The sequence below is a fragment of the Mustela nigripes genome, chromosome 7, assembly GCF_022355385.1.
Source record: "Mustela nigripes isolate SB6536 chromosome 7, MUSNIG.SB6536, whole genome shotgun sequence".
NCBI lineage: Eukaryota > Metazoa > Chordata > Mammalia > Carnivora > Mustelidae > Mustela > Mustela nigripes.
Window position 1 is genome coordinate 25117024 of NC_081563.1, and position 23462 is coordinate 25140485.

The following is a 23462-nucleotide window of genomic DNA, read 5'->3' on the forward strand; positions in this document are numbered from 1 at the left end:
GCCATGGGTTGTCCCATCAACTGTATCATAATACACCGCAAGTGTGGTGAGATAATGTATTGGGATATTCATTATATTTCTTCTCCACTTTCTCCAACCCCAGTCCTACCCTAACCCCCCATCTCAGCACATAACTAGGGCTCGATGCTCCCTTGCTTCTGCAGAGGTGATGTGTAAAAGCCAATGTCCTTGAATGAATAAGTAACCCAGGGTGTAACGGAAAAAGGGAATTCCTCCAACTTGGAAAGACAATTGAGGCAGCCAGTCCTAAGAGTTGAGAGGAGGCGGGTGCTCAGAGGGTCACAAGATCCAAGAAGAATGGCTCGCTGCTGACCCTAAGGAGGCGGGACCCTGAGTATGGGGGGCCTCTGGTGTCACACAGAACCCACCAGCCTGGGAGCAGCACAACCATGAAGGCTTTGGTTAATGATGTTCTTGCTCTGACCACAATGCCTGGAAGACTGAAGATGATTCAAGAATTCAAACTCCTATCCTGTTTCAAGGCATGGAGGAAAGGCTTTGGTCAATGATGTTCTCGCTCTAACCACAATGCCTGGAAGATTCAAGATGATTCAAGAATTCAAACTCCTATCCTGTTTCAAGGCACTGGCTCTTTGTGCAGCTAAAAGTAGCAGAAGAATCCCCAGTCCAACATGGGGAGGCGGGGGAGGATAGGAGTTTAGTCCTGAATGATCCAATCCGGTGGAATCCACAATAAATAGGGAAATAATGAAACCGACTCTAGACCTCAGTTTGTCCCACATAAGCTTTCTGGAAGAGTTAGTTGACCTCTAACCCAGCGTTTCTCAAACTTGAATTGTACAGAAACCACATGGGAGTTGTGCCTCGATGCAGGTGTATAATCGATAGGGGTGGCCTGAGATTTAGGATTTCTAACCAACTTTCAGGGGAATCAACATCCCTGCCCAGAAGTCCTACTTGGAGAAACAAAGGTCTGGGGCAGGGATTAGCAAATGTTTCCTCTCAAGGGCCCCTTAAAATGTTGGCTTTGTAACCCATCCAGCCTTCCTCACTGCTCAGCTCTGCCGCTACAGCACGAAGGCCACCACATAAAGGAGCCAGCATGACTGTGTCCCCATAAAACTTTATTTATGGACATTGGAATTTGAATCTCATATAGCTTTCATGTGTCACAAAATATTATTTTTCTTCCAAGTTTTTTTCCAGCCATTAAAAAATATTTTTTTAAAAAAGCCATTCTTAGTTCCCCGGCCATCCATAAACAACAGGAAGAAGGAACTGGCTGTGGGCCATGTCTTGGGTACCCCAAAAGTATAGAAACCCAACAGTCATGCCTGGCAAATTCAATCAAACTGGGTTGCTCTGTCACCCTATTTTCTATCCTGAAGTTGGTTTTCCTTTCCTGTCCTCCTGAAACTAGTGTTATGCTTTCCTTTTTTTTTTTTTTTTTTAAGATTTTATTTATTTATTTGGCAGAGAGAGAGAGAGCGAGACAGACAACACAAGCAAGGGGCGTGGGAGAGGGAGAAGCAGGGAGCCTGATGCGGGGCTCAATTCCAGTACCCTGGGATCATGACCCCAGCTGAAAGCAAAGCCTTAACCAAATGAGCCACCTACATGCGCCTATGCTTTTCAAACAGCAAACACTTTGGGGATGAGTAGATCCAAGCAAATGTATTTCTTCAAAAATCACCCAAATGACTTTCAAAGACCATCCCCTAAATGCTGCTGCTTCTAATAAGAGGCCTTGTGGAATAACAGGTTCCTGTTTCAGTGAAACAGCTTTCCAGGATGAGACTGACCTTCAACTGAGCTTTCTGAGCTAACAGAAGAGGGACATGATCAAGGGAAGAAAGTCAACCTTGCAAAGACAACTAGTAAATTCAAAGGCAATCTTCTCAAACCTTTATCCCGTGAAGTCGAATAAGGTTTCTCTCTCCCCTTGGCCTCACGTTCCACTTTGACTCAAAAGAGAGAAAAGATTCCTGTTCATCTTGCAGTCCCTTTCACTGTGAAAAAGCCATCGTAGAGACACAGTTGTATCCTTCCAATAATACACAACACGATACAAAATCCAGGAGGGAGACGGTTCTAGAAGGGCAGCCAGGAGCCAGAAGACAGCCCCACCTCCATACTCCACGACTGCCCCAAATCTGCCCTGGGCAAGGAGGGCAGCACCCAGCTGGGACACCGCCGGCAGTGGGCTTCACACTCACCCCATAGCGGCTTGCAGGATGAACTGACGAGTGTGACCCAGGGACAGGGGCATTTGCTCACTCTGTCACTCCACACTGGCGAGGCACTCAAAAGGGGGAACTCTTTCAATGAACTCACTACCCCCCCCCTTGTGAACCATCCTGACGGTGCCCCAGCATGGGGTCCAGAATCACCCAGACCTGTCTCAGCTCCGCCACTTACCAGCTCTACTAATTTTGGCAAGTTATTGGAACTTGAACCTCAAGGTCTTCATCGGTAAAATAAGGCTAATCAGCATCACCCAGAGAACATTTGAACAACCTGTATGGTTCAGACACCGTGTAATCAGAAGGGCGCCAGCCTTCCACACCCAGCGTGACTGTGATGAGGAGCCTGCCCATCTCCTAGGATGGTTTTAAGAATGAATGACTTGGGGCACCTGGGTGGCTCAGTGGGTTAAAGCCTCTGCCTTCGGCTCAGGTCATGATCTCAGGGTCCTGGGATTGAGCCCCACATTGGGCTCTCTGCTCAGCGGGGAGCCTGCTTCCCACCCCCCCTGCCTGCCTTTCTGCCTACTTGTGACCTCTCTGCCTACTTGTGATCTCTCTCTCTGTCAAATAAATAAATAAAATCTTAGAAAAAAAATGAATGAATGACTTAACTCAGATAAGCACCTAGCACTTCTCCCAACAGGCAGTCATGCACCACCCCTCCCCCCAAAGAAAACTCTCCTTCCTGCAAAGACTCCTGGCACATAATGGTGGTCTTGAACCAAATCCATCTCTACAATTTCACACAAGACACTCAACAGTCACTTGCACCGCTTACCAAGGTCATGGCCAGAGCTGTCCCTTGGCTCTTGCCGGAGTGGGCCTCTCTCTCCATGCAACCCAGGAAGCTCCCGAGGGCTCTTTCCAATGGTCCTAGCCTTGAAACTCACAGCCACCCAAGATGGGAAAACAGCTGGAGTCTCACACTGCTGGGCACACACCATCAACATACTTGTAGAAAGATGGCCAACTCAGTGGGGGAGGGGGGTGCTGGCAACTGAAACACCCAAGTGTCTGTCCCATCCACCTTGAGCCCAGGACAAAAAGGACCAAATCTTAAAATGCCACCAAAAAAGCAACTGGCTCATTTATTTGGCAATGAACTCCAGCACTGATCTCACAGGGAAAACTCTACAATTCCTTGCCCTTCACAATAATGCTGTGCCCAGTGGGAAAGACCTGGATGCTTTTTCTCTGGAAGGATCTAACACATTTCAGGACCTGATGTGTGGCACTAACTACACATACCAGCTCTCTCGATCCCACTGCTTGAGACTGGAAGAAAACAAGATGACCGGATTATAGCTCAATGAACAAATATGCTTAGTATGGCTGGGGAAAACTGGAAGTCTTGGCCCCCAAAGAGAAGAAAGGCAATTGCACATTATAAAAAGAAATATGCACTTGCAGTAGAAAATATCATAAACGTGGCTTATTTATGGTATTAATAGCAGATATTTGTTTTTGGTGCTAATAATCTAATTAGCAGTCAATCCAATGCATCTTTTATCATCAGCTGATCCGTAATTACTGCTCCGTGCTGAGTATTTTCCCCGGCACACGATAGCTTTCAACTCCTTAGCACAAACAACGGAATAATTGGTGCTATTATGCGGGATGAGGGAGTCCTCCTCTCGGAGAGATGATGTTGGAGCAGCTAGCCATCTACGACGGCCTGAGTGTTTTCCCATCTGTGGATCGATTCTCACTGCCCCCTCTCCGATCAGTCCTGAAGCACGCCTCTGTGCTCACAAGAACATGATACTTGCAGATTTCCTTTTTTCAAGTTCAACCCTGGGACCAGAAACATTTCCAGTCATCCACAGGAGCGAAGTGCTCATAAGGCTGTCAAACGGTGCCGAAAGCGCAATATATTTCTCTTTGAAACTGTTGTAAAGTTTCCTCCTTGAATATTGTTATAAAATGACTTGTCCTAGAAGAGCTGGCTTCCGACATAAAACCACTGCATCCAATAGTTTCTGGTCGAAACAAGATGTGTCTCATTCCCAGAAGCGCTATGGATTCAGTATGGGACAGTGACACCAGCCAACGTCCTACTCACAGTTCCCACTGTCTTGAAAGCCTTCCAGCCACACCAACCCTCCTGGACTCCTCCCCATCTTCCTATGATCCAGTGATGAAGGGATTAACACTCAGCACACACTTTGGTTTTCCTTCTTTAAGGAATATAAAACTATATTATTGACCCCTGTGGACCAGTATTTACAATAAAGTAAACAATACAGAGTTGGATGACATTCTGACTACAAAGTTATTGTTCTTCCTGGTTCCTGCTGAACCAGTAATTCAAATTACTGAAGAAATGGAACCTACATGAGTTGGTGTCAAGAAAAACTTCGGTTGGCTGGACCACACCAGCTGTTAAACATCTCCCTGATTATAAAAGGGAATGAGATTTGGGAAACCGGAAAGACATACCAAGACCTTTCTCCAGAGACGGTCTCATCTGGGAAACAGGAATCAAGAGCTACAAAAAGAATAAAAACCACTATGCTCTGACCCCAGAGAAGGTGCTAAAATCTGAGTCAGAAGCCACACATGCAGTCCAGATTTTTTTTTTTTTTTAACTTTTCACTGAAGCGAAATCCACACAGAAAAGGGCACACGTCGGATGGATTTTCACAAAGTAAACACACCTGAGTGTGTTACCCAGATCAAGAAACTGAACAGAACCAGTTCTCCCCAAATGTCCCCTATTTTTTTAAGATCTTATTTACTTATTTACTTATTTGAGAGAGAGAGAGAGAGAGAACATGAGTGGGTTGGAGGGAGGCAGAATGAGGAAAGAGACTCCCCCCACCCCAGCAGGGAGCCCAACTCGGGGTTCGATCATGACCCTGAGATCATGACCTGAACTGAAGGCAGATGTTTCACTGGCTGCACCACCCAGGCATCCCTCTCCTGCCTCCTTCCTGTCACAGACTCCAACCAAAGGTCCCTGTGAAACTGACTTCTAACATCACAGATGAGTTTTGCCTGTTTCCATACTGAATATAAACAGAATCCCAGTGTCAAGTCTGGCCTGCCCCTGACCTGTTTTAGCACATCCTGTGAACTTCAAAAAAAGCAGTTCACACGTACAAATATTTGAAAATACATAATCCTAAAAGGAGAATACTTCATAGGATGCAAAAGTTATGGGGTTCAAATTTCAGTGTCCATAAATGAAGTTTTGGGGGACAAAGCCACACCCATTTGTTTACGTACTGTTGCTCTACAAGAGCACTGTTGAGTAGATAGAGCACTGTTGAGTAGATACAGCAGAAGCTGTATAACCTAAAAAACCAAAAATACTTACTATCTGGCCCTTTCCAGAAAAAGCCCGCCAACTCCTACTCAGGTGCATGACATTCACTGAAATACGACTGTGCTTCTCTTGGGCTCACAGTTAGGAGTGACACATAGGTGTGTACCTATGCTAGGCTTTCGCAGACGCTACCAAGAAGCTTTCCAAAAATATTCCTCGGTTTTAAGGGAAAAGCTAAAACCCAGAGCAGAAACCGTAATGTGAGTTTTAAAAGAGGCAGGGAGAATTACAGCAAGTCATCTTATCCAGAATTGAGCAAATATGCTTAGAAAATCATGGGGACCTACGAGTGGAGAGGGAAAATATCAAGCACGAGGTTTCCGTTTATTTCCTTCTAACTCCATGCATGCGCTTTAAAAATACAGTTCCCTCTAATGTTGCCGCGCTCAGCGGAAATCGACAGGAGTGGAAAAGTCGTGTTTCTGCTTGGGATCTTGGAGCAGACACTGACTTTGTCATTCAGGCCACATAAGAAAAGCACCACCAGGAGCCCTCCGGTAGTTCATCGGAATTACTGACGAAATATCCAGGAAGACATTAGCAGCTCCTGATTTCATGCTTTCGGCCCCTGAACCACGCACACAGGGCAGCAACTATAACTCACACCGGTCCTCTCAAGCAGCCACAAAGCAGCGGAGCCCCGTGCTGGGTCCAGCCAGCAACCCAATTACAGAGCAGGAGTAAGCAGTCATCAAGGGTCCTCACAGCCCAGGAGCACGACACAGGCAGAGCGCCCTCTGTCGTCCAGAAAGAGGCTCAGGTGACATGTCCCGTCTCCTAAAGACCCTTCCCTAGAGTCCTCCCCCACACGCCTGCCTTGCATCTCCAACAGGACCTATGAGGTTCTTTCAAAGGACATTTTTCCTCTTAGAGGGGAATTGCTTCTGATTGTTTAAGGACTACATTCATCACGAAAGGGATTCAGAGCAACGGTGTCTGTCTTAATTGCACAGTCCTGTTGACTTTGACTGACGGCAGAGCCTCATTTCCTGCTGTCACCCCCCCCTTAACCCCTGCCAACCCAGAAAGGACCCGGCAGGCAAGCATGGGCTCACCCGCACAAGGAGAGAGCTACTCATGCCCAGCATCTTCCCACATCCTGTGGAACGGTTCTGTAGGGCCTATGGGCAAGTTACACTCGGGCCCATCCTGGAAGAAAACCCAAAGTCCTCTTGGCCCCCTCCAGTGGCCCTCCTAAGATGGGCTCCTTGGTGCGCCTAAAATCCACTTCTCAGTTCCCTCTTGCATGCAGAAAAGCAATGCTGGTGTTTGAGAGGTCGGGAGTCATTTCTTAGCAAGAGCATTAACTTCTCGTCCACAAGAAAACATACATACAATATACACATATGTAAAATAGGTTTCATTTCCCCCGGAGCAGGGAGCTAACCAGAAGTTGAGCATGGCCATAATAGAGAGAGCGAGCGCAAGCTTTCGAGTCAAAAGAGTGAGTTCAAGGCCGTTTACTAGTTGGGGGGTGCTTCCAGAGCCTCCTGCCCACTTCAGAAAGGGAGAGTAATAATAACTCCACCCCATGGGGCGGCAGGAAAGATCAAATGAGGCATCTGTGAATGCGAACACTGTGTAAACTACAAAACATCACAGGACGTAGTATGGGAAAGAAGCTCTCACTCAGCTCACGTCCTGTTCCTGATTCACCGTTAATCAAGGCTTTGAGGCCGCTCTTCTGCTGATGAAGACCCCAGCCCCACCGTAAGAATGCCAGTCATTCAGGCCCCAGCTGGCAGCCATCAATTGGCCATCTATTAGCAGCCAATTATCTAGGCAGCGTAATTGATCTGTGCACCACGTGCCCTGATCTCCCCGAGATCCCGGAAAACAATGAGCCTGATCTACAGGCACCAGCTAATTCTTCCGGGGCCATCAAGGAATACGGCGTCCTCGATGCCTGCATGTCGCAGCTGCGAGCGATGGGCGCATAAATATTGATTGGACCAGCTTCTCTGTGGCTCGGGGTGGCGAGGGGGGGGTTAGGGAAGTAATGAATGACTACCTTGTTCTCCGAGGAACAAGAGAAGCTACATAAATCTCAAGTCCCGACCACGGGGAAGAAAATCCTAATTTCTAAACCTTAGTACGACAAGGGAAAGAGACGACGAGCCTCTTTCGGAGAGATCCTGTCGAGACGGGGTGGTCCTACTCGGTCTGTAGATGCTTCCCTCTCTCTCCTGGGCCGGAATGAGATGCAAATTGGCTTTGAACAGCCGGGATCATTAGGAAGGAGGCAGCTGGGTGGCTGTTCTCCTCATTTGGGAATTCAAACCCAATGGCAGGAACATGTGAGTGTGCCGCTCCTCCCTGCATTTCCTTGAAAGATCTCTGTAGTGCTTACAGTTAAGAAGACAAGTGACATGAGGAGAATTTAATTATTTTTTTAAGTGCCTAATCTTGTCTCTGGGCGTGGTATGCGGAAGAGACGTGCTACTAGGAAGCGGCAGTGTCCAGGAGGCAGTGGGGTCAGCGGGCTCCCGGGTTCCCTCGGGGAAGGGCTGATGCCCCTCTCAGGGCATCCAAATGGAATGGTTCAGGGTGGCCCAGGGCAAGGCAGCCACTTCTCTCCTTCATGAAGAACCGCTATTTCACCCAGAGCGGCAGGGACGCAGGCTGCTCCTGACCTTGGCTAGAGCCTTGCAAGGGAAGTCCCAGGCTCCTGTCCCTCCAGACTTCTTCCTGGGGCTCTCAGCCAAGTGTCCCGGGGCTCTGTACTCTGGACCCCACCAGATCTTCAGGAGATGCAGATAAGAGGAGGGAGAACACAGTGCAGGGAAGACAGCAGGAGCACGGAGGACCCCCTGCTCACGCCATAGAGACCTCTTCCTCTCTCCCCCCTCTTGGCTTCCTCACGTTCATTAGGTCCTAGGATGGCAGCAGCTGCTGCCAAAAGCAAAGGCTGCTGCCCTAGAAGGTCACATCAGGCCATTTATTCTGAAATACCAAAATACCAGAGCCAGCAGATTTCCAGAGCTTCTGCAGAACTCCCCAGGGCACCCGAGTACGCGTGTGTGTTCTCACATATCCCAAAGGGGTTCTTTCTTAATCAGCTCAACATCTGAGGACTCGGAGACTGATTTATTTTTTTGGTTAATCTAGCGTTTCTGGTAAAATAATTAAAAGATAAGTAATAGACACGGAGTATCTGTGGCATAATTATTTATAGCCATGAGGTCTCACTTTGGAGTGAATCGCAAGTCACCCGAATCGACAGAGACTGCTGGTGGAGCAAGTGGCAGAAGGGCCCCGGGGCCATGGCAAGCCACCCCCATTTCACAGCTAGGGAGACTGGGCCTGGGAGAAAGGACCTGAGTTACCCCTGGCGCCCGCCGACAGGCTGCCACACATAAAAGAAAAGCCAGAAGGTGAAACTGCACATGATTACAGGACGGGAGCTCCCAGGAGAGGATGGGGACTCTGTCTCCCGACTCCAGTGAGCCATGCGTGTCTCTGAGGCTGCTGGGGAGCAGGGAGGCCAATCACCCTCTCGAGGTGCTACGGCCCGTGGCAAGAGTCAGCAGCCCGCCGGTGCGGGCAGCGGGCACGGCCACGCTCACTTCCCCAGCAGATGGTGGGTCTAGAGTGTTGGTCTCTGGGGCGGAATGTGCAAAGCCATGGCAGGGTTCACAGACTGCCCCGAAGAGATGAGCGGGGAGGGGACAGATCCCCGCTCTCTAATTCAGATGCTTTTCCAGAAATGCAATGGGGACTTGGAGATGCTCTGGAAGAGCGACAGAACCGTACACATCAGACCCTCAACAAGGGCACGGCAACACATCCCTTCCCACATGCCTGGAAATGGCTAAGACTGTTTAGGAAATTTGGGATGGAAAGCTGCGGGAGAGGATGCAGGCAAGGGAGGTAGACGTGCTGAAGCAGGCCATGCGGAAACCCTGGGCCTCGGGCACCAGCCCCGGTAGCCTCATTCTGTCCCTGTTTTGTTTACAAATGACCTCTGATGAGTGGAAATTAACACTTTAAAATAATACAAACGAGCAACCTGGATAAAGGGTTGTCTCTAGACAGGCTGGGGAGGCTTGTGACAGGGACATTAATGTCTCTTCTTGGTTTTGTCCCTTGTCTTCTCTGATTTGAGCTGGCATCATTCTACGCCAACAGGAACATTTGAGACAGGGATTCCTGGTCTTAGTTTCCAAAGGCATGAGGCCACTCAGGGGAACAGGGTTTAGGGAGACAGAGAGCTCCCCAAATTGACTCAAAGAGGGTCCCTCAGAACAGATCCATCCGTCCCTAGGACAGGGCTTCTTGTCGGGTCCTGGGGGGGGTGGTGCTGCTGGCTGGGAAAGCAAGCTGGGACACAGGTACAACCTGGGCAGGCCAAAAACAATCCAGGGTGAAGAGATTCTCACCAGCCTAATGGCCTGGATTTGGGGGACTGGGGGAGAGGGCAGGGTTTTTTAAAAAAGCAGCTTGTTCATATCTACAAAGCAAAGATATGCCATTTTTGGACACCTGACAGTCCAACCTGCTGCTTTCTTATTTCCCATCCTCTTATAGCGACCCCTGCTGGACCCCGAAGCAACACTACCCTCCACCTGCTCTAGGAACCTCCACAGTGGGGGGAAAACAGCCCAGCGCAGGGCACAGGCACCCACACACAAGAATGAATGAAAGGATGAACATTCATCTGACAGCGGGCTACTTCTGGTCGTGCCAGAGTCAAAATTCCCTGGACAGAGTCCAATATGCATGCTCAGAGTATCCGCAGATTAATAGGGTCACTCTTTCTAAAATTCATAATTTTTTTTTTAAACGGGAGAAATGATCTACTAAATGGGGAATAAAATAACAGTGTCACATACTCCAGGCGTTTGTGGTATGCAAATATTACGGAGAGACAAGCTCCTTTCTAATAGTGTTTGCTCTATTTCTAGTAGAGCACAAATACATCTACATGGGCCCGAGGCACTTTATTCAAAGCCTTCACATTTCCAGTACCTTCCTCAAAAAGTACCCTCAGGCTTCAAATTCTTTTGCTTTTACTAAGCCCTAAGCCCCTGGACTAAATTTAGTTTCTTGGAAGTCAGAGACAAATTTGCTGCCTTTTTTTTTTTTTTTTTAAATTCTGTCGGTTATTGTATAATTCTCCAAATGGCAAACAAATGATAGGGGAGAGAAGAAATAAAAACATGTTTCACATATTTTTAGTGGTACAGTATTTATCACTGAAATACAGTTTGAATTAAGACATCCAACTTGTTCTATGATTTTCAATTAGGAATTAGAGCTCTGCAGAATTTGGTGGGGGGGGGGGCAGTAAAAGAATCAAATCAACATTAAAAAGTCAAACTTCAAGAAATCTTTACTTGAGCTATTAATAGAACCAGACCTTCTTGGAACTAAAAAAAAAAAAAGAAAGAAAAAGAAAAGAAAAGAAAAGAAAAAGAAAGAAATCCAATTAATTTCCTTAAACTAGGAGTGCAGCATGCCTTCTCTACATCAGCAGAATTGTGACAAGGCATGGATTTTATCTTATTATCAGGCCCACTTTAGAGATCCCATCACTAGGTGAGTAAGGATGCTTCCCAAAGCTGGCAGGGAAGGCAAGGAAGGGCCTGGGAATAAGAGACTGTCCTAGACCCCAGGGAAGGCAGCTTGCTACATGGAAGCTACACAGAGGGGACCTGGGCCCAGAAGCCCCGGCCACAGTCTCTGGTCCCTCCACCAATCCCCTGACCTCTCTAAATTGTTTAAAGGAAAGGAGCCCACTGCTCATGCTTTGGAAAATAAGCTGACACCTTCTCCCACAGTGGGAAGATGCCCAGGCAAGACGAAAAGTTCCTGAAGGCTTCCACACACCCAAGGCAAGAGCTCCCCCAGGACTATTTCTTAGAAAAAGCCAGGGTACTGCACTTGCTCAAAACGGAGTTCTTTCCCTACAATAGACAAGTGTCCCATCGGAATCTCTGCTGTTGAGGAAACAAGCTCTATCTTGGCAATGATTCCTAAACCAGGGGTGCTCCAACCATCGGATGCAGCCTCCCAGGGGACCCTCCCCACCACAGTGTGTCCAGTCAGAGGAGCCTCCTCTGCCCCAGCAGATCTCCTCCAAGGGCAGAGCCAGACGTCCCTCCAAGTACACCAACACCCTCGGCCTTCCCTGGAGCTTTCCAAAGGCAAGCACCTAGGACTGAGCCATGGATATGCTGGACAGTAGGTTGGGAAGCACATGCTATAAATACCCCAGCCTCCCCCCATCACCCACAAGTGTAGACCCGGGCAGTCCACACAGCATAGTGAGCACCATGGACTGGGCCTTTGAGTGGGCAGTTCCCTAAGGGATCCGGGTTCCATTCTTAGCTCTGATGTGGCCACTTAATAATAACCTTGTTAGCTTGGGCCGATTGTAAAATTTCATCATCCAGTCTTAACTGCATAAAAGTATTTTCCACCCCTCCAGTTGTTGTGGAGATTAAATGAGCTAATATGCATGAACTAGAGTTTGTGAACGTGTGAAGCCCTACATAAATTCTAGCTACCGTTATTTCACATGTGCACACACGCTCATGCCAGCGTGGTCCTTGAGGAGCTCCAGAAGGCGGAACTCACTCAGCCATACTTACATGGGGCCAGCTAAACTGCAAAAAAAAAAAAAAGAAAGAAAAGAAAAAGAAAAAAAATCAATATACTTCCTATTCTTCTTCTAGCTCCAAATGTTATCCATCAATAGGCGGCTTCCGACTTACACGGAACACTTGTAAAGACAGTGATTCTGGGACCTTCTCCCAGACCCACAGAATCCTAATCACGGCAATAACCCCCAAAGCTCGTGTGTTCAATGAGCTCTCCGGGGGATTCTGACATGCACTCGGGTCTGGGAACCAACCACACTCCTCTGGGCAAGATGTGCAAATTTCAGAAATAGATCCGTCATGGCAATAAAATCATTCTGGCGCCAAGGACTCTTTGTCTCTCCATCTCTTTCTCCAGATACGTGTGCCAGACACAAATGCACACAACAAATATATGTGGACATGTGAAGTCAGACAAACGGGAAAAAACAGGAAGGAGAAATATACTAATAAGGGTGCCTAATAATAAAAGAAATCACGATTTTAGAAGTCTATAGAATTTGTGTTTCTAAAGAACACAGAAAATGGGGGAAAAAACAGAAATAAGCAATAAAGACAAAAAGCAAGGGGTCAAAACCAGAAGACCCCCTTCTTCCATGCCTGCACAGCACTCTGCCCAGAATTCCAATATCAGATTACTCCCTCCACCCCACCCACTACTCATTTGTTTGTAATTCTGCCTCAACCAGGAATTTGTGAAGCTTCCCACCTCCCTGGAAGGGGGCAGGGACCCAGTGTCCTCATCCCAGCAACCTTCAAACCTAGCACAGAGCGGGGCACACAGCTGCATTCGATAATTGTGTGTTCAGCGCACACTAGAAGGAGAGGCGGGTAAGGACAAAACACAGAGTGCACAAAGAGGGATAGAGATTTCTTGTCCCAGCTCCCTGGTGTAAACTAAGAATAAGTACGCTTAAGGTAATGAGGTTCAACGCAAAACAGGAGAGAGTTCATGTCCCTGCAGGCTTCATTAACCGCAACACAAGGAGCAGACCCACCCCGGGGGAAAAGGAAGAAAAGCTCTCCAGATCTACAGGCAGGTCTGAGGTGAGAAAATTGATCCAGTGCTCCAAAGGCTGTTTGAAATCACCAGTCTGATCTCGTCACTCCCCTACCTGCTACCCCTCCAAGGGCCCCTAGCACCCACAAGGTCCTACTCAATCCGACCCTTATCCACCTGCCCTCAGTCTCACTCGTGCCATCAGCCACATGGTCTATGCTCAAATTATGCCAAACGCACACAACCTGCTGTGTCATTCCTCTGAGCCTGTTGGGTACAGTTAACCTCTACCTGGAATGCCCTCCCTACCTCCTGGCAAACCTACTGTTCATCCTTCTCAACTCAGTTCTGTTACATCCTTCTCCTCCAGGAAGGCCCCAGGCTCCCATGATGCCCAGAGACATGAACCCTGATGGCCCTCTGCAAACTGGAGGGTCCTGGACCCTTTCTGAGCAAATCTCCTATTCTCAAAGAGCAAGTTCTACATCTCTGTACCCATAGCCCCTAACACACTATTTGGCACACAGCACACTACCAATAAATTCGGCATTAGTGAGATCCCAAAACCTACATGCCAGAACACTTAGCTAAAAGGGGCTCTGAAAGACACAACTTAATATAGTGGAAAGATTCTGAATATCTGAGGTCTGAGTTCGAATCAGAATGACTAAGGCAAGGTACAAAGACTGAACTTGCTTCTTAATCTATGAAATTAGGAGACCCCCCCCCCAACTTACACAATGACTTACGAAGAAGCACCCACAGCGTACCAGACACAGAGTGGGTCCTCTGTACCAAACTTACTGGGGAGACTCCCCTCTCGGTCCCTCCCCCCTTTTATTAGCTTCCTGCTTGAGACCATAACCTCCTCCAAGGGCTTTTTCCCAAGTCCCTGGAGGGCTGCTCTGGACCCCGTTCATAAATGATGCCTGCCTGGCCCGGAACCCCCAGGCCTCCTTCTGTGTCCCGTGGCGAGGTCTGTGAAAGAGGGGAGCAGGAGAAACGGGGGCTCCGAATGACAGGTAAGAGTGAGCCCGAAGGGAGAACCTTCTGCCTGTGCTGGGAGGAACGGCTGGGCAGGAGTTGGAAAAGCCACTTCGATCCTCATTTCCCCAACTCCCCACCAACACCAAGGCGTCTGCTTTTACAGGCTCCTCAGTGGCGTTCAGGGCACATTCAACTTCCCACGCAGCTGGAGAGCTCGGGGACAATTAGAAAGCCGGGTGGCGACAGGCCGGTGGGCCCCGGCAGCAAGATTGCGGGAGGCTGCACGCGCTCGCCCGCGATGCACACGCGCGCACGGCGCACCCCGGGCCTCCGGCCTCCCCTGGTCGGGCCTGGCGGCTGCGGGAAGGAAGGAGGTCAGCACCGCGGCCAGACTTCCCGCGGGCGCCAGCACCCACCTGCCCTGCCCTCCCGACCCGACCGCCCGCGACTCGCCGCGGCGTCCACCGACCGCCACCCCTGGGCAGCTGGTCTGCAGCGCCCCCTCCGCCCCGGGACCCCCGCGCGCTGCCCAAGTTCGGCGCCACTCTCTGTCCGCGAGCGCGCGCCCGCGACCCACACCCACTCCCACTCCCACGCTCCGCGGGTCCCGCGGTGCCCAGAGCTTCTTAAAATCTAGAAATAGCGCCTTGTGGCCGCATCCGGCGCCCTGTTACCTGCCCGCGGCACCCAGACCCCCTCCCCGGCTTCCCGGGAGCCCGCGAGCCCGGCGCGCGGGCTGCGCGCACTCCTGCAAACCAGTGCCCCGCGCCCACCACGCCGCCCAAGCCCATACCTTGGGGGTCGGCACTTCAGGTCCCGGCGGCACCTCCAACTTCTTCTTGGTTACCCAGAAGAACAGCAGCACGGTGATCCAGAGCACCCCGAAGATCGGCAGCGCCAGGCGGCGAGTCAGACGCCGCATGGTCCCGTTTGCCTCGCCTTCTCCGCGGCGCTACGCCCCTGGGGCACCCCCTGGCGGTCAGGGTCGGAGGGGCAGGAGTCCGCGAGAGCCGCGGCCCCGGGATCCCGGTGCAGGGCCGGCGGGAAGCTGCTAGGCAGGGGCCCCGCCTGCTTCGGAGGAAAGGGAGCAAGGGCAGGGGTCTCGGGGCGCAGAGCGGCAGGGAAGGACCGAAAGGCAGCCAAGCTGGACACCCGCTCCCGCCGGAGAAGCGCAGTGGCAGCCGAGATGCTCCCCGAGCCGCCGCCGCCGCCGCAGCCTCGCCCGCCGCCGCCGCCGCGAGGGAAACGGACTGGAGCTGCGGGGAGGGAGGAATCCGAGGCTGTGCCCGGCACCCCGGGAGGAACACAAGGGAGGAGGGAGGAGAGGGAGCGAAGGGAGAGCGTGGGCCCGACAGAGCGACTCCGAGGAAGCCCGGGCGGGAGCGAGCGGGGCTCTGCAAGGGGGCGCTACCGCCGCCCGCCGACCGAGGCGCACCGTGCTGCTCTGGGGCCGCCGGAGCCGAGCCCCGCACGCAGCTCCCGGGCCTGCCTAGGCTGGGGCGGGGCGGGGCAGGAACTGTGCCGCCGCAGCCCCGCCACCCCAGCGCCCGGCTGGGACCTCGGGGCCGACCCGCGCCCGGCAGAGCGGGGCCTGGGAGGACTTTCCCGCTCGCCGCGGGGGCTGCACGTGGAGCTCACTCCCGGGGCCCGCCCCCAATGCACCTGCCTTCCGGGAGCCGGCGTGGGACTGTGGGATCGCGGGACGCGGGCGCTGGCGGAGCTGCTCCCCCAACCACGGTTCGCTGTCCTGGGCCGCTTAGGCCCGAGGCCGAGTTCGGCCAGCTCCCCAGGGTGTTTCTACGCCTGCCTGAAGGTGCCTGGCAACTTTTTCCGCTTAATGGAACGATGGAACGCTGAGCAGGTCTAAAATTAACTTTAAAGAAATCTGTCTTAAAATTAAGGCGCAATTATCTCCCTTAAGGGTTTTTCTCTCCCTGTAAGCATCAGGGCTCTGTGCCTGTAAGGAAGCAGGGGTCCAAAGTTGCGCCAACTCATGGTGTACCTGGAAAATGACCCTGGGAAAAGCCGCCTTTTCCCAAACGCCCTTGGAAAGTGCGTTCTCCTCCTTTTTGCAGATGCAAACTATTTGGGTCTAGATGCAGAGCAAATTAGGGATTGGATTCCCTTGTAGGCCTCCACTAGGCTGGGATCATGCTGCTGTCACTGGACGAGGGGTTCCTGGACTGGGTCAGATTTAGGAGCCGTGTGAATAGTGGGCAAGTCCTTTACCTTTCCCCAGCCTTGGATTCTTCACCTATACAGTGGTGGGGATGGTAATACTTCTGACAATGAGGGAATAGTTGTGAAAGCTGAATTCGAGGTGCTGTGTTTCTGATCATCTGATCCCTCAAAGAAGGGTATGAAAAACTCTGTCCTGCCTGGGGGACAGCAGCTGCCAGAAAATGCCAGTGTCATTTTCATGTCCCCAGCCAGAGCTGGAGGGGAGCTGACTGATGGGGAGGCGCGGATGATGTAACTAGCACTGTCTAGCCCCCCCTCCCCAGCCCCCACCACCTGCCTCTCCCTGCAGAGCTTGGCAGAGGGGGAGCCCCATACCCTGTGTGGAGGTGGGGCAGGTGTGGAGCAGGACTTCGGAAATCATTCTCCAGTAAAATAGAGCCCCCAAGAAGTGGAGTCAGATATGGAGGAATCTGCCTGAAGCACCTTGTGCTTGGTACCTGCTCATCCAGCCACAGGGCAGTCCTGCCCCACAGCCCCAACGCGTCCTTGGCCAGGCTGTGGATAAAAAGTTTTGGGTTGGGAACAGAGGTGGAAATCAAAGAGCCCACAAAAGCTGAACACTCTTGGCAGCCTGTCCTAAGGTTCGGCTGAACTCTCAGACCATCACATAGAACCTGGGGGCGGGGTGGGGCAGGGGGAAGGGTAGGGAGCAGGGAGGGGGGTTCCAGAACTCAACTTTATTAGAACTCTGCACACTCAAGTGTTGGGGTAGGCTCCCCAGCCGCCACTCTGGCTGGGCAAAAATCCAGGTAGATCACTGTAATGGGAGGAGTGAGGGGAGCAGAAGGAGAACCCATCCCTGCAGCATCTCAAGCCCTCTGCGTGTCTTCCAGGGGCCTCACCTTCGGCCTGCAGGCTCAGGCTGGCGCAGTGTGCTCCTCGGGCTCTGCAGGGGACCCCCAGGCAAGCCTCGGAGATGCTCTTGGCTCCAGGCGGGAGCTGCCGCACCGGCCTGTAGACCATTGCTCAGCGCTTTGTGACGCTGCTCCTGGGTAACAGATGGTCGACAGTTACACAACCGCCAGGCTTTAGAGATAGTGCCTGCTGCAAGGGGCTGAGGGGCATCATTGTGTTGGGCATCTGGGGAAACTGAGGCCCCGGGTTTCCCACAGCAGCTCCACACAGGGACTACAATGTCTGGGAGAGCAGGGAGTGCCTTCCGAGGCGCCTGCTTCTTAAATCCTTATTTTGTCCTCTACTCAAGTGGAGATGATTCCCTGAGCCTGTGGAAGCTGTCAAGGGAATCCAGTTTTGCCAAGTGTCATTACCTGATCCAGCCCAAAGCCATATTAGTCTGGGTTGTCAGACCAAGAACTGTCATCAGGATTGATATCCACTTCAGATGGGACTTGAAACATCTGGAAGCCAGGGGAGTCCCCGCACAGGACCCAACCCCATAGGTCTCTTCCAGGACCCAGCACCGGGTCCCCCACACTCTGGCGGATATTTAAACTTTAATAACCAGCTTAAGTAATGCAGAGCACAGTTGATCGCAGTGGGGGATTAGCTATCGTTGGTGATTAATCCAAGTTACTTTTTTTCTCATCACAGCTTATATGGGGAGGAAAAGCTCCTAGCAAAAGATTTAACATAGCAGGAAATAAGATGAATTAAACAAGTACACTCATTAGGAATAAGGAATTAGGAAGATTCCCGTGCCCTAAAACAGATCCGCTTCCCTGGTCTTGACGTTCCTGAGCCAGTTCCTCATTTCTCCGGGTCTCAGTTTCCCCATCCATAACGTCATGCCCTCTCAAAGGCCCTTCCAGCTCACGCACGGAGGGTCCTAACGTGCCTCACCCCTGGATCAGGACTTCTCTGCTACTCCTGTCGTTGGCAAGTTCCGTGTAAGCTGTTCTCTCCTCACAACCGAAGACATTAGAGAGGAAATTGGGTATTGGAGCAGATGTGAGTCATTCATGTTCATATAAAAACTATGGAATAAAACCCATTATGGCCCCGGAAAGCTGTGTAAAGCAGCATATGGAGCAAATGTAAGCTGGAAACAGGAAGAAGCTGGGAAGTCCAAGGCACATGCTCTCCAGTGGCTTTGGCTTTGGGCTTTCACACTTTTCCTTCTGGTTTCCTTGAACCGTCCTCCTGTCATTCTCACCGAGCTTGCTGCGGAGCCTGCAGCCTTTTGTTCCTTTCAGATCCGGTTTCCTGCATCCTTCCTCTCTGCCCACTGTGTCACTTAAGGGAGAGAGTGTGCGTGCACGCGGGTCTTCCATCTGCATGCTTATTAGACCTGTCACCACCAGCGAGATGCCCTCTGTGCCCACCTAATGAGATTCTTACCCACAGAGGCCCGGGGCAGCTTTCTGTTGAGGTCTTTCCCCCTTTCGGGCCATGGGAAGAGGTAATTGGGGAGGGCAGACTGTGGCACAGTGGAGAGAGGGCATGTGCGCCTACTGGCCCAGCCCTGGCAGGGGGCCCTGGCAGCAGAAGGAGCACACCAAGAATTCAGAGATGTCTTGTCTTTATTCCACAGTCGTACAGACAGAGGTCTTCGGGCCGTCCCCTGCAGTCTGTTCTGTTCGAGTTCTCCAACTGTAAATAATAGATCAGCCCCTTTTCCTCTGTGTTCCTCTCCCTTTTCCCTGCCACTGCAAATTCTGTCACAACCACATGCCCCGAGTCTCCTGCAAGGCCTTTTGATAACGTGAGGGAGAGAATAGTTTCAGCTGCATGGGGAATGTGCACGAGCCATTGCCAGCCTCCCTCCTCTCTCTGCCACGTTGGTGCATCTTTGTCAGAAGAATAAAGCCACTGGCTTTTCCTCTCATCTTTGATGAGTAGATGGGTGGCTTTATCTAAGACATCTGAGAATCACCTTTCTGGATCTTTCCCTATCCATTAAACAACTCTTCACCACCCCACTCCCTTCCGCCCCTCCTCCCTTTTGTTTCCCAGGTGTAATTTGCTTCCTCGAAAGGGATTTATATCTTTGCATTTCAAAAGCCTGCTTCCTCTTTCATTATTTGAAATGCCCCCAAACTTTCTTTGTTTCTTCCCCAGATACCCAGCGGAGAACTTACCATTGCCACAGTGATAGGTCTTCACCGGTTGTAGAAAGTGATTCTGTCTCCAGTGGTAGTGTCCTGCCTTGACCTGAGCCATGAACCACCTCCACACTGCTACCCCCAAAGAAAGTACAAAGTTCTAGTTGCATGAAGGGGTGACCCAATTAGCTTAAAGAAAAGTAGAGGAAAATTCTTTAACCTGAATTACCTAGAAAAGTCTCTGAAAGAGGGGAGCACAAGCAGAAGGAATGAAGGGATTCAAAGTCAGCTGTCATTTACTCTCCGGGTCCCCAGAATTTCAGACGGCCAGCTCGGACAGCCATCTGCATCCTCTCTGACTGTCAAAGACAGAACTTCGGAGGCTTATGCTTAGAGGCACCTGTGAAAGGTAGAAGGGCTGGAGGCCCAGAAGGAACAGAACTGTGTGGGTTCTTTCCAATCTGGCAGGATCATCAACAGCGAGAGAAACCCAGTATGGGTTCCAGTGGGACAAACCTCCTTCCCAGGACAACTTCCAGGGGCCAATGGCAGATTCTGTAACCAGGTCATTAGTGGATGTTAGATATCAAGCAGGGTGACCGCATGTCCCAGGTTGCATGAGAAAATCCTGGTTTCTTCCTACTTTCTCGGCGTGATTATTAACAGTACCCCCTTTGACTGTTAAGAAAGTGCTATTTTAGACAATACATTAGATGACCACAATAATGGACAGGAGGGCTTCTGATGATGTTGCCAAACACGAGATTGATTTTCTTAGGTGACTGAACATGGGGGTCTTTGCTGTTAAAAGTACTTTTGTGTGGGTGCTGAGCTCAAGGTAATCTGAATGTTCATGTGGGGCACTTCTAGGAGTAAATGATATTCAAGACATTTCTCCAAAGAGGAGGCAATGTGGACAAACTGAGCAAGCTTTAAATAGGAAACAGTTCTGGGGCGCCTGGGTGGCTCAGTGGGTTAAGCCTCTGCCTTTGGCTCAGGTCATGATCTCAGGGTCCTGGGATGGAGCCCCGCATCAGGCTTTCTGCTCAGCGGGGAGCCTACTTCCTCCTCTCTCTCTGCCTGCCTCTCTGCCTACATGTAATGTCTGTCTGTCAAATAAATAAACAAAATCTTTAAAAAAAGAAAAATAGGAAACAGTTCTATGGCCCACATCAGGGTCCAATCCCTTTTACTGCCTGAAGGTATTTTACACACCTAGCTGCTCACACATCCCAGAAAGCAGCCAGGTGTCCCTTCAGAGGGCAGGGCTTCCTGACATCAGACCCTAATTATCCCTCCAACCACCTCTTCCTGTCACCCCTGTACCTCCACAGGCCACGAAAGAAACATGAACGAGTACAATAAGATAGGGTCAGGGACACAAGAGCGTAAGTAAAGTGGGAACAATGCGGCACCTGGGTGGCTCAGTGGGTTAAGCCTCTGCCTTTGGCTCAGGTCATGATCTCAGGGTCCTAGGATGGAGCCTCCTATAGGGCTCTCTGCTCAGCAGGGAGCCTGCTTCCCCCTCTCTCTTTGCCTGCCTCTCTGCCTACCGGTGATCTCTCTGTCAAATAAATAAGTCTTTAAAAAATAAAAGAATTAAGTGGGAGCAATGGAACTGACATTCAACCTTCGTGCTGAGGACACAGTTTTGGGGGGAGGGTGCAAGCCACACATGGAGGCAGTTCCAGCTGATCACTGGCAGTGGAGATGATTGCCAGAGTTTTCCAACTTCTCAACAGAAATAGAAGTCTAGATAACTATGAGACATCTCCTGGATTTTAACTATTGGTAACTAATTCAATTCCCACCCTTGGGGAGGGGGAAGATAATCAGGTGGGCTAAGTTAAACAGATGTCCAGTCCAGAGCCAGCCCGCTGCTGGCCGGTTTACAACCCATCCTTCAGCCGTCAATGTTTTAATAAGCCCTGTTATTTCCCAGGCACCGTCATTCTATTGACTTAGAACAGATACATGCTGTTCAGGCCAAGGGGAAATAATGGATCAGAATATGTTAGGGTCAGAAGGGGCCTTGGAGAACATCTAGTTCAGTGCTCCTTGTTTTGTAATTAAGGAAAGTGGAGCCTGAGAAGCTACATGATCTAGCTACAGCAAGAAAACAAGTTTGTTACTAAAGCTTGGGTTATCATGTATCTAGCCAGATCCACCCACCCCCCCAAATTCCCTAAGCCATGTCCTTCGAGTGAAACAGGGAGCTAAGGCACTTTGCAGGGGGGGCACTGCTAAGCCCAGAGATTTCCAGGTAATCAGTAGAGCAATCAACAAATCCATTGGGAGTGCAGATTCTGGACAATTTCCTGCAAGGAATAGAAATACAAGGACTGTGTCCAGCTCTCGAGAAAGTGGAAGCTGCCATTAGGGAGCAGGCTTGAGGGTTCAAAGACCTCGTTCCTCCTCTCTGTTGAGTTTCCAGTGAGTGATGACTGGCGTCTCAGGGACAGGCTCTTACGCCCACCAGAGAAATGTCTACATTGCAACAGGAAAAATTATTTTTGTAGCCATACTCTGCACCTGTCTTCAGTTTCTCTCTCTAAGTGCTGTACAAATATTAATTAAACATAGACTATTTGAAAAGTGCTTTTAGCATTTGAACTCAACTGGGTTGCATCAGAGGATGGTATTAATATCATCCCCCTGTTGGCAAAATGCTATTTTTTAAAAAGCAAAACTCCTTCCCTTGTGCAGTTTTCCTCCACACCGACAATTTATTTTGCCCATCCTCTGGCTATTTCACCTTTTGTGTCATCATTTTCATGAGACAAGTGAAAATAATATTTCTCTTGTGCTGCGAAGAGCCAAATCCCTTTTTCTAGCTTGATCCGAAGAAGGCGGGGTTGCACGGTAATGGAAAGAAGCCTGATGTACAGTCCAAGCACAAATCCCCAGGGAGAAATAATGCATCTCTTTGAAAAAAAAAAATAGCTTATACTTATGAGGTAGGAGATTTTCAATTTATAAAGGTTTCCTATTTCCTTCAATTGCCAGGATAACTGCATTCCAGAAAGGTTAGGCTTCGTGTCCGTAAGGCAGACCCGCCTCTTGGATCCTGAATGTAAATTCTAAAGCGATGAGGGCTGATAAGATTTCCTCTGAATCTCTGCACCACTGCCCCAGGGATTCTGAGGCCACGCGGATCCAAGGGTTAAAATCCATTACCCCAAGAGATGGCCAAGTTCCTCTCACTGATTTCTTCCCCCATCACCGCGCTCTAGGCCTGACTTCCAGATTGATTTCCTTAATAACTATTAAAGATCTTTTTAATTAAACCAGGCATCCTCTTCCTTGGCAAACTTTTCTTGATGACATCTCTGGTTAATTAAAGGTTTAAGCTGCAAAGACGTATTACGTAAGACCAAGGGACGCTGCCTTGTGCCGCAGGAATCAGGGCTCCACTGAAGGGCTGCTCCCACCTTCCTTCATGGCAGAAGGAGCCCCAGAAAGGGTTCACCATAAAGATGGTTGGGGGAGGAGGGGGAGTGGTTAATTTTTCTGTCTCCTGACATTCAATTTCTCCTCTCAGGCTTGTGGGGGAAATTTTTATCAGGTGTTTTTCATTAAAAGCCCCATTCATTTTGATTACAATTCACTGATGCTGACAAAACTTTTTCACCTTTCCATCCGAAATTCCTGAAGTAGTTGATACGTAGGGTAATCCGGGAATGACAAATAAAGGCCTCTTTTCACCCAACAATAAAATACAGCCCCCCTCTACAACAGAATGTAGCAGGTCCTCAGAAGAAGAAGGGAAATTGTATATGTATTTGCAACAGTAAATTGCTCTGATCATTTATCTTCTTTATCCTGGTTCTTTTTCTTTTTTTTAATTTCTTTCCCCAAAACCTTCAGGAGAACAGGAGAACAGGAGAATCTGGGGGCCTCAGTCATTAAGCGTCTGCCTTTGGCTCAGGTCATGATCCCAGGGCCCTAGGATGAAGCCACAAATCAGGCTCCCTTCTCGGTGGGAAGTCTGCTTCTCCCTCTCCCACTTGCCCTGCTTGTGCTCCTCTCTCTCTGCCTCTCTCTCTCTCTCTCTGTCAAATAAATAAAATATTT

General features: G+C 50.2%; 1 protein-coding gene across 1 annotated transcript in view; it reads right to left on the reverse strand.

Annotated features, from left to right (window-relative positions):
- GALNT14 (polypeptide N-acetylgalactosaminyltransferase 14) overlaps positions 1–15606 on the reverse strand; it is a 209500-nt gene extending 193894 nt beyond the window's left edge. Inside the window, exon 1 of the mRNA XM_059407590.1 lies at positions 14939–15606. Coding sequence (XP_059263573.1) covers positions 14939–15067 — 129 coding nt within the window. The 5' untranslated portion in view covers positions 15068–15606. The remainder of the gene's footprint in view (positions 1–14938) is intronic.
- Positions 15607–23462: the final 7856 nt, after the last annotated feature.